General features: G+C 39.7%; 1 protein-coding gene across 2 annotated transcripts; it reads left to right on the forward strand.

Moving 5' to 3' along the window:
- The first annotated feature begins 1687 nt into the window (after nucleotides 1–1687).
- LOC5506558 (alpha-1A adrenergic receptor) lies at nucleotides 1688–11417 on the forward strand. 2 transcript variants are annotated; one of them, XM_001627194.3, is made up of 2 exons: nucleotides 1688–2757; nucleotides 9389–11417. In XM_001627194.3, exon 2 carries the CDS (start codon nucleotides 10294–10296, stop codon nucleotides 11269–11271), a length of 978 nt encoding a protein of 325 aa, XP_001627244.2. In that variant the 5' UTR covers nucleotides 1688–2757; nucleotides 9389–10293; the 3' UTR covers nucleotides 11272–11417. The 2 variants fall into 2 exon arrangements, with proteins under 2 accessions (XP_001627244.2, XP_032230817.2); XM_032374926.2 differs by lacking the exon at nucleotides 1688–2757 and adding an exon at nucleotides 5008–5580.
- Nucleotides 11418–11980: the final 563 nt, after the last annotated feature.

Here is an 11980-nt window from a genome sequence, read left to right on the forward strand (position 1 = left end):
TAATGGAACTTTTATTAAGGGGAAGGGTTTTTTAGGGCAAGATACTTAAACTTTATAACACTAGCAACAACCATGTTCTTTTTCAATGATAGAATTCTGTTCACATAGCTTGGATAGCATAGACATGGCCTCTTTAGAGGCCTGTGGTGGTAAAAGGGTTAAGATAATGGGAAAGGGGAAATATCAAGATATGCTCAATCAAATTATTTTCATAACTGTTATATTTTTTTCAACAAACCTTTCAAGTTGAGTAAATTTCCTTTATATCTCCTCTCCCGTTGATTATTTTTTAGTCAATTGATATTCTTTGCTTCCTCTCTTCCCCAAACATAGATCAATGAAAGGGCTTGGTTTGAATTTTTTTCTTCATTGCATTCATTTTGGAGTAGGCCACCAGCAATAAGGCCACTATATGGTAAAGGGTGGGTGCACCAACATGTAATGCATGAAAGGAGATATATTTTTGGATTTTAATTTCCAGACATTTTTCTGAATATTCGGTCCAATAAAGGAGAGAACTGCCACTAAATCAGTACATAAAAATTACAGTATGGCATCTAAATAGTCTAAATATATTATTTTAAATCTTTGGAATGCTGTTACATCCATGACATATTCTGCACAAGGGCAAAGCTTGTCGGAGTATTGTTTTGATTTAAAAAAAATATTCATAATGGAACTTCTATGATGGGACATAAGAATTTACCATTAGACTCTTGACAACTTTGACAGCCATATTCACACCAGGAATTGTGTTTGTTAACTTTGATGTACTGCATAATTTAAATTATTGAATAAGGCCTGGATCCATTTGGTTGGTACAATAAATAAATAAATAAATCTCAGTAAAGAGCAGGATCCTAGATCCCCCAAAAATACCTCAATCAGTCAACAAATAAGGTGTTCAATGCTGGCTCCGCTTTTAGGCAGTGCCTAAATCTATATTATCGCCGCATATGTCAGCCTGATACCGACATCAAGAGGGATTATCAATGCTTTTCAACCGATATTTATCATCGAGTGATGGCTGCAAGATGATATGATTATATATAAGATTATATGCACGCACCGAAGGAGCAGATGCTTAATCCTAAATGCCAAACTTCTGGGTAAAAATCATGTTAATGTTAACATAATTTGAAACCCCCAAGGGATAGCAGTAATACATTGCCAGAGATTTTAACCGAAAATTAGATATTTTTCTCTAGACTTAATCATCCTTCCTTATACCTATTTCATTTATAAAAAAATCATGATAGATTAGAAAATCACTTTATCTCGTCCAAAAACGCTAGTGGAAAGCACATTAAGCATATGAGGCTTGTTCAGGGCGGGGGCGGATCCAGGATTTCTAAATGGGGGGTGGATGTTCGGCGTATAGAAGGCTTATAACTGATCCAGTAGTTCTTGGTAGGTCACTACATAGATCTTACGATACTTTGCGCTGAATTGGATTTGTCGTGTCAGCAAAGTTAAGCAGGAGAAGAAAAATGGACAGTACCTTCCGTCCCTCAGACATTTATTTTCTTCAGACAAAGAGACTTTTGAATTTTGTTACTCAAAAAGAGGGGAGGTGGATGTCCACCCCACCCCACCCCCTGGGGGGGAAGTCCAAGTGTGCACAACTCTTTTTCCTCCTCCCCACCTTCTCTCTTATATTACCCCCTCCCCCCACATTCCTCCGACTGATGAGGTCTGCCAGAGACCTGGGGCGAATGCATGTAGACGAGGTTCTTGGGTAAACAAAAAAAGGGCGGCTAAATAAGCCAGGTTCTAGATACGCGCCAATGCTCACAAGACCAATAAACTGTTAATTATAGAAGATAGCCTTGACTTGAGGTTATTGTTTGTACGTATTGGGGCTATCGCAGGTTTATATTGCAGGGAGTTAAAAGACACCTATTCTCAATTAAAAGAATGGCTGAGCCTCTTCCCCACGCTCGGTCCAGTCCCCTTATGATAATCGAATCTTAGCTATTAGATGGACCTACCCGACTAATTATTTGCATGGTGAAAAGCCGGAAAAGAATTGGCTGCGATGCGCTTTCATAAAAAATAAATAAATCTCTATTCTTTTACGCTATTCTATGACGTTTGTATTAAACGTCCAGAACTTTCCTACACTAAATAACAGATTGAAAAGTTTGTGAATTTGTCGCATAAATGGAAATCGGTTATTTGATTAATTAGAAGTTCAAAGCATATTTTCCAAACACATTTCACCTTCGCTATTAAACTTCGGACCTTCAAAAGGCACTTTGTATCAATGTTTTCTTATTTGGCACGTCTATGCCGTCTTTGTTTTGCTCCAGACTTCTCCGCGATCACCAAGTCTGCGACATGTAGCTCTGCGACATGTAGCATGTGAGTATGAGACCCAAGGGGCGATCATCATTAGCAGCGTTTAAACTCGCAGACTTATCCCTTTACATGGATCAGGGGTCTTGTAAAATAGCGTGTTTGACATTCTCAGCATTGAGAATGTGACAAACCTCCCATCTTCGCTATCTGAACGTGTCGTGATCCATTCTGGATTGACAAGACGTGAAGAACACTAACGGAGAAAGCTTTTTCTAATCGAAACAATCAGGCCTTCAGTTCCAAAACGCGATGAACAAGCATGAATGGAAAAATGATTGAAACGTGTGTAAATTGTGTAAAATTCTGTGCAGATTTCGTGAGCAACGTTGTGTAGATCGTCGTTTCAAGTTTCCAGACGAGACCAGACTCGAGCCTCGCTATTCCCATATCTAACGGGTGAGTCCATTATTCTCCCTTCAAAGTCTTTCCCTATTAAACACCCAACTAATTCTATCTTCTATATTGAAAGGAATGTTTTAAATGTTTTAAATTGTGCACGTAAGATTCGTCTGAACTGTAACTACTTTGCTTTGTTTTTAAAAGATAAGCTCACCAATTCCAAAATCTAATAAACACACTTGGCATGATTTAGATTATCCGACAACTTATTTATTTAAAAATTCTCAGATTCATTACAGTATATCCGGTGAGTCTGATTTTCGTTGTAAACATGTACTTCTAAGAAAAACCCTACTTCCACACTGCATCTAAGTACATTTTGATAAGCTGTGACAAATGCCACATTACTTTGATCGTCTACTTTCGATCGATTTTTCAGTAGATACGTGTGTGTCCTTTGAACTCACTTTCTCCAGGTTCTCGATACCATCACGGTGTGGACGTCTTTGCTTTGTCATAACCCTTGCATTTTGTTCCATGGGAGGGGCGGGGCCTGGATCATCAAGCGTGACAATATGGCCGTTCATCAGATCCATTAGGAGGGGCTGAACACTACATTGAAAACAGCCATGACCATATCCCTGACCAGAACCATTGCCATGTCCCGTACCAGATACCTGACCAAATACCTTACCATACCCATTACCAGATACCTGACCAAATACCTTACCAGATCCCTGACCAGGTCCATGACCAGATCCCTGACCAGATACCTGAGTAGATCCATGACCAGAAACCTGACTAGATACCTGACCATATACCTGGCCAGATCCATTGCCATATCTCTTACCAGATACCTGACTAGATCCATGACCAGATACCTGACTAGATCCATGACCAGATCCTGACCATATACCTGACTAGATCCATGACCAGATCCCTGACCAGATACCTGACTAGACCCATGACCAGAAACCTGACCAGATACCTGACCATATACCTTGCCAGATCCATTGCCATATCCCTTACCAGATACCTGGCCAGATCCCTGACCAGATACCTGACCAGATACCTGACCAGATACCTGACCAAATACCTTACCAGATACCTGACCAAATACCTTACCAGATACCTGACCAGATCCCTGACCAGGTCCATTACTAGATACCTGACCAGATCCATGACCAGATAGATACCTGACCGTACTCGGCAGAATATCTGTAAGAATGGCACAAAATTGATATAAAAAGCTAAGCTAAATAGACATTTGTTACACAGTGTTGGAACCTGTCATTAATCTTGGACTATGTCGATACTTCCTTTTATTCAATTTCCACGACATTATCATAATTGTAATTTTTAACAAAGTGTTTGTGCTTGACTTGGGTGCGGCCCTGTTACCCCTGCTTCTGCTAATTGTTGGTTAGAAAAGGCTTTAGCAGAGGAATAGTCTCCATTAATTATTCCTTCCTGAACCCGGTTGGAGTCGTAGTCGACAAAGGAGGGGGGCTGGGACCTAGTAACTTAAAGCGGATAGCAAAGCTTTTACAGTTATTGATTGTTTTTAAACATAACATCCTCATTTCCTCAACTACAGGTTTTAGTATCCGTGAGGTTTTCAACTGTGCTTTGCAGAATATAGTATACCTCCTTTATTATTTGATTCGCTTCAAATTTGTGTGCTCAAAAGCACTTGACTCTTACTACCAAGCAATTTATTTTTTAGGTCCATTCCGACATTATTTTTTCATAAACGAATTTGTTTGTAAATAAGTATGCAGATTACCAGCTGCTTTTGTTAATTAAAACATTTCGAAGCGCTTTTTTTTTGTCGAAATCTGTGGAATCGCTTTCGAAGGACACAATAAAATATATTTAACAATAAGTGCACGGAAGTCACCCATTAAATAAGGGAGATCAAGATGGTTTATCATTATCAGGAATAATTATAAAGTGAAGCGCTAAACATGATTGTACATTTAGATTTTTTAAATTATAATAAACAAAACATTTTTATCAAAAAAGCATTGAAGATTATACTATTAATTGTAGCTATTTCAGGAACTATTTATCGGCGTTGTGTGCGCTGTAAAGCAATCGACAATTTTCGTTTATCTTATCTTTGAAATTTGTCAGATGAATTTTTGTGTGATTGGGAGGTCGTGCTGAGGTACTTCATATTGGCTTGTTCCCAAGGCTTGCTTAATCGTGTCGTGAATTCTAAAAAATAATAAAACAATATAAAATATTTACTGTAAATAAGCAATGAAAACTTGTGCTTTATGATAAAAGATAAAAGCCGCATATTAGTAGTGGGGAATGTCCGGTGTGACTAACTGCCACTTCTCTCGCATTCTATCATCAAACCGAGACCTATTTACCTAATGAATCCCGTCATATAAAACAGACCTCATTACAAGAATGAAGTAGTAGATCTCGGATCAATCTTCGTCATCTGTGACTGCTCCAAAGAAATTCCGCGCCATTGCAAAAGAAAGCGCCGAGAAAGCTTAAGTATCTTACAAGAAAAATCCGAGTATCCCTTTACCGTTTTCAAGAAGCGCAAGGTTTCACGGCCCGATTAAATAATCAAGTGGAAAACATCTTTAGAACCAAAAAAGAAGTGGGCCGCGTGGACTGTTCCAGAACGGTAGAACTGCTAACTAAAAGCTAAACAGCGAGAGAGAAATATCCATCACCGGGGAGCTGAGTAATTAGCTGATAATTCGGCCGTGGGGGTTTCTCGTTGGTTGGAGTATGGATAATATTCATTGGAGGAGAAGATCGATTTTAAACTGTTAACCGTTCTTAAGGTGATACCGTATAAATACCGTCCAATGGACTTAAATTGGAAGTCATTTAAGAGCAGCCGGCGTAAAGGTATGGCCAAATATGCTTCAAGCTTTTAGTAGGATTTTGTCAATTGTGGTCAGCCTTGACAAATGAGACATTACACGAGTGGTCTGATAAGCGTCCGATAGTTATATTCTTTTTGAAAAGCCTTCTCCAGTCTGTCACAAGACAAACGCCAGAACGCCAAAAAAAGCTTAGGACTTGGTAGCGCTTTGGCTTTTTTAATAGAAATTAGGTGTCAATAGGCCGTTTCACGTATTTTCCTATTTCATACTTTTTATATAACATGCTGACATAGCAAACAATTGGCAACGGTAAATAAATTATGTGGTTCGTGTATAGATCATCTGGGTACACCGTTTACTTGCTTGCGAGAGTCACATGGTTCGACTTAAAGAGATCGATACCTATTCCATTTTCTAGTCAAACTTCAGCTGGCAATTTCTTTATATCCTCAACGTGTAGTGAAACACTTATAATACTCTTCATATCTACTCTTCATACCCTACTTCATGTAGGGTTAGGGTTAGGGAGATGATGCCAATCCATGGTATCTTACATGAAGTAAATAACTAAAAATTAAACAGATCTACTCTACTCGAAAATATCGCTACTCCCTTCCCAGTTTCTGTTGTGCTGTGTTTCATGGAAACGGTTGTTACGCAGTAAATAGTGAGAGACGCTGGAGTTGGTAGGTTGGTGGATGACGAGATGGTTTTTGCATTTGGTGTATTTGTGCTACTAAAAGCAGGAAATGGGTGAACGCAAAGGTAAGTAGTAACTGTTGGTAAGAACAAATAAATTAGTGGTTTTGACACTAGTGCCATTCGCTCACTTCTTCCAGATTCCGCCATCTTAAAGATACCTTTGCCCCACCTTGTACTGAATGACAAATCATGAGAAAAAATGTCAAAATAACCACCAGTCTTCTTTTTTTTTATGAAATCAAAAAAAGTCGTTTTTTTATGAAATTAATAAAAAAAGGCCACTGCTCCCAAAAATCAGGCGATGTAGATAAATGTTTTCTCCGTGGTAATTTGCTAGGATAACAAAAGATAACAAGAGAGCTTCTGTTGGATACATTTTCCTTGTTGAAGGAAAATGAGGGATTTTACAAATCAGGAATATATCAGGGATTTAATCTTGCATTAATTTGTCGGAGAGTGTCTTGGAGGGAATACCCGGCCGTCACAATGTTTTATGAGACTTTTACCATTTTCTTCTTGACATTTCGAAGGTGGTCCGCAAAACCCTGACTTTAATGATTTTCTTAATGCTCTGAGATGTGGCCCGATTAACTTATTGGATCGGTTACGGAAACTAGGGGAATAGCGCTTTGACGAGCCATTGTTGGTAAGATCCATACATCAAACCTTATTCGCTTTACGGTATTATACAAGATCGTGTAAGATACGTTTTAAATTTCATATGAAAGAAAAAATGCAAGAAAAATAGGCCGAGGCGATAGAAAAGATAGAAAAGATGGATTTTTTTTAATTAGCAGATCTGAATCCGATAGATAGTTAGTTATATACCACGGGTTTTCCAATTAAAAAATAAGAACAAAAAGAGAAAAGAGGCCATTGAATCCAAATATCCATACTACCTCGATAATAATGTTTCCTTTTTGCAAAGCGAGCCGGAACTTCATGAGTTCTAGATTATTCTTTAACATCCAAAACATTTTTAAGTAGTATCGGTTAAAAGCTGCTGAGACTATTAAGGGCTACGATACGGCCCGAATCACGCGAGAAGAATTCATCAGACGGTATAAACTGACGAACGGCATGGCTTATTATATTACCATAATAATATTAAAGCAATACTCAGATACTGTGTTGTCGCAAAAAAAAACTTTTTACTCTCTAAACTAAAAACATAAAATGATGAGAATGATTCTTCTTTTTTTCGTTTTTCTTTATAATCCTAGTTGTTCTTTTTATTGAGTATATATAAGTTACATTCTCGAACAATGTGGTGACTATTGAAAATCTGACACACAAAAAAAACGCGAAATTCACCTTAATATTTAAAATCCCTAGAAAATAATATATTTTATGAAAAGGTTAAAAAGTTTTGTATACAAAGGGAAATCTCTAATACAAAATTCAGTAGCGGATCTAAGGGGCGTGTTTAGAAGGTTTAATCCCCCATTGGGTTGCCAGAAAGCCATATTTATCGAAAAACAAATAACCCCTCCCCTTTGTCACTGAGCCAAACCCCTCTTTTAGGGAAAAGCTAAATCCGCCCCTGAAATTATATTTTAATACATTCTTTTTTTTTAGACCAACGGCTACTCTAAGAACACATAAGACTAAAGAAGCAATATGTTGCTGCTATCTGAGCATCGGCATGTTCTTAAAATTTGGTGAAATCCCAGCCTGGGCGTTCTGATAAAAAAAGGTTCTTACAATAAAAGAGTGTAGTATACAGATTGACACTGACCGCGGCCCATCCCTAGACGAGGGCTGGTGATAAGAGTGAAAGACATCTCATTCAAATCTCCGGCAAATTTAAATAATGTCTGATTATGTTATGTTCTGAAGATCAGTACTACAAGTATTCCCTTGAATTCTAGACAGCAAAGCACGAGAACACATCAATATTACAAATATTCCCTTCATTTTTAGACAGCAATCCATGCAACTAAAAACACATCAGTATTATACAAATATTCTCTTCAATTCTAGATTGCAAACCATGCCAGGCGAATTTCATGAGACGATGCGTAGAGGGGCGGACACAGACATCTTTGACGGCAATAAAAGATACAATAACTTTCGTGAGACGTTATCGCTTTTAAAGGAAATAACTATAAAAGAATTGTTAAGTGCCGCGATATTGCCTCGCATCGATGTAAAGACCGTTGATACACCCATTTTACGTCACGCACAGAATTCTACCTGAGCGAGCGAGTATCGAAACATTAAAAGTTGATTTACACTAGGACACGTTACAAAGTACATCATCGAAACACTAAAAGTTGGTTCACACCGGGACGCGTTAAAAAGTAACTCATCAAAACACTAAAGGTTGGTTCACACTAGGACACGTTACAAAGTAAATCATCGAAACACTAAAAGTTTATAATGATAATTATGATGATGAGATTGAACTTGATACCGAACAGTTAGTATTTAAGCACTTTTCCCATTTTCCACTATTTTACAATTGATGAGATATCTTTCTAGACTTAGAGTAAAAGGCACCGCCGCATTGTTTAGCATAGGAAAGCATTAGAATTGTGGAAATATAACGAAGACGTTTTGTTGTCTAAATTTATGATTGAAACTATGCAGATAGACTATGCAAATTAATTTGAAATTCAATTTTGAATGCAATTCCCCAAATCTTGATACACGATCTTAGACAAGGGGTTTTAAAAAGAAAAGTATTTATAATGATACAATTCGATAAATCATGAACACAGCTGGATAAACTAAATAGGGAAGTGTCCTCAAATTCAATATCTATGATTGCACCTCGCCCCCCCCCCCCCCCCCCTAACACGCGCCTATTAGCTGGCCACGCGTGCTTTGAAAATAACCACAAACTCTTCGCTATCTGCGTTTTCTCTGTGCCGACAGGGAGATTCTGTAAAACCTGACGCTAGTTGTGACAATTGTATGAAAACAACAAGAGCTTAACATAGAAACTTCCTGTTAAAAATCTGACGTAAACCAGATAACAATTCATCTTTGCTGATTGGTATTCCTGTAAGATGTGCGCCGTGCAGCGATGCTTGGCCCTGAGTGGTGGCAGCTTATCGAGACGTAGGCTTTCTTTTCTTATTTCAATGCAATTTGAACGTTTTCCCTCTGTTTTCTCTTCGCAGTATTGGAAGTAACGCAGATCACCGTTTCCTCTTTGGAATTCAAACGAATTCAACTCATTATCAAAGACAATCTCGGGTATCTCGAAGACAGCTTAAAACGACCAGAAGAATCGGGAACCAAGAAAAATTGTAATCGTTTTTACACAAAAGTAACAGCATGTGAAGACGATATACAGACGAAGTCGAGCAATAAGAAACTTATTCATGGTAAATGAAAGTGCTTATTGATAGGGAAACACTGCTATTGGAATCGTAATTCAAAGTATCAGGCAGCGAAGACGCTTTCTCTAGCGGCAGTCACGTGACAAGGGGCTAGACTGTATAACTGGAAGGATTACTGACAAGCTAAAAAACAAGGTGGTCTACGTAGGCGTGGTGTAGACAAGCTGTAGGCGAAAATCAAAGAGGACACAAGTGAATGTTAAAAACTCAACACTTGAACAGTGGAATATTGGACCATTCTCGTACATTACGTGATATCCTCCTTTGCGATCAAGCTAAAACGGCCCTGATAGCAATGTGTAAATGAGTCATCGACTGGAATCTCACAGGGAGCGCAACACGCGGCTTGTTTAGGTTACGTGATCAATTCTGTGATTCTCTGTTACGACAACCTTGCGCTGTATAAAACTTGTTTTTCTTCAAGTTATTACTTTGGTGTTTTATCAACTGCGAAAACAAGGACTTCGAGAGGGCCGAGTCGGGCAGAGTCACTGGTACTGGACTATTCTCGGGGTAGCTTCATCTGCCAACGAAAGGCCGATTCATTTACGGTTAACATAGAAGCTTATAAATACAGTGTCCCTCGAGTACGGCTCACGTCATACGGGACTTACGGGGTCACATACGGGACTCACGGTGTTACATACGGGCATACGTAGGCATACCGTATTACTAATAAGATAATGAATGAAAGCAATGTATCCAGACTACCACCATTGCATCACGTGACTTCATCCAGCGTCAAGGGAACGGTTTGGGCATGCGCATTCGGCGCCGAGTCCTTCCTGATTGTCGTTTCCAATCTTCTCACGGTCGCAGTCTTCCTGACAGGGCGTCAACTGCGCAAGCGCAGCACGTACTGCTTGCTCAACCTCTCCGCCGCTGACTTGTTAGTGGGCGCGATTCCCATGCCTATGTTCGTCTATTTGATCGGGGTGCATCACTCGTTGTGGGAGTTGACCTGGGACATGAGCTCGTGGCGTAATGTTTATATGCCCGTAGACATGATGTGCGCGTTCTCGTCCATATTCTGCCTTGTATTGCTGGCACTTGAGCGCATCTACGCCACCCTGATGCCCTTCCGCCACAGGCAGCTCGCAGATCGCGGGTACCTCTTCGCCATCATCGCAGTGTGGTCAGCGGCATGCACTATCTCACTCGCCTCATACTTCTCCCTGGCAATATTCCACAGCCAGCCCATGTCTACATATATTCCCATGACGTCACTTTGTATTGCGGTCCTTATTATGGTAATCTCGTACTTCCTTATATGGTTCAAAGTCAAGTGTCATAATAACACTCACGGCGAAGGCTGTCACGTGGGACGTAAGATGACCTATGAACGCAAGCTTGCTAAGACACTGTTCATAGTAACCACTGCCTCGCTATTGGCCTGGCTCCCTTTTGTCGTCACCAGCACTGCGGCGAGCTTCTACAAGATAACCTTAGACTTCGAAATCGTGCTAGCCGTCAAGCTCTTACACTACAGTAACTCCCTGATAAACCCGGTCATATATACTTTTAAAATACGCGAGTTTCGGCGCGCGCTGAGTGGAATGGTACGGGGTCGCACCAGCTCCTTCGCCTTGCAGTCTGGTCACGTGCCCTTAGAAGTCATTCGATCATTCGAGAACTTGAGGATTGCCTCACTGCGCAGCTGACACAACGTATTAATTCCAAGAATCCACCACAACGATTCGTTAAAACAACGTTTGACTACAGCTTTGCACATTGCACTTCAAAATGCAGAAGTTTTGAAAGAAGTTTTAATGAGAATGAGTATAAAAAGAATAAATGAGCGATCTTATCTCTGTATTATATGTATCCATACCCTGGGTATCCTATGTACCAATACCCTGGGTATCATATGTATCCATACCCTGGGTATCATATGTATCCATACCCTGGGTATCATATGTATCCATACCCTGGGTATCATTTGTATCCATACCCTGGGTATCCTATGTATCCATACCCTGGGTATCCTGTGTACCCATACCCTGGGTATCATATGTATCCATACCCTTGGTATCATATATACCCATACCCTGGGTATCATATGTATCCATATCCTGGGTATCATATGTATCCATACCCTGGGTATCCTATGTATTCATACCCTGGGTATCATATGTATTCATACCCTGGGTATCATATGTATCCATACCCTGGGTATCATATGTACCCATACCCTGGGTATCATATGTATCCATACCATGGGTATCATATGTATCCATACCCTGGGTATCATATGTATCCATACCCTGGGTATCATATGTACCCATACCCTGGGTATCATATGTACCCATACCCTGGGTATCATATGTATCCATACCCTGGGTATTGTGGTGTTCGGCAAGGAACAAAGCA

The sequence above is a fragment of the Nematostella vectensis genome, chromosome 3 (genome assembly GCF_932526225.1).
Source record: "Nematostella vectensis chromosome 3, jaNemVect1.1, whole genome shotgun sequence".
NCBI classification, from domain to species: Eukaryota; Metazoa; Cnidaria; class Anthozoa; order Actiniaria; family Edwardsiidae; genus Nematostella; species Nematostella vectensis.

Bases quoted from the DNA above. Each gene is read 5' to 3' on its own strand.
- LOC5506558 (XM_001627194.3), top strand. From the start codon at position 10,294: ATGAATGAAAGCAATGTATCCAGACTACCACCATTGCATCACGTGACT.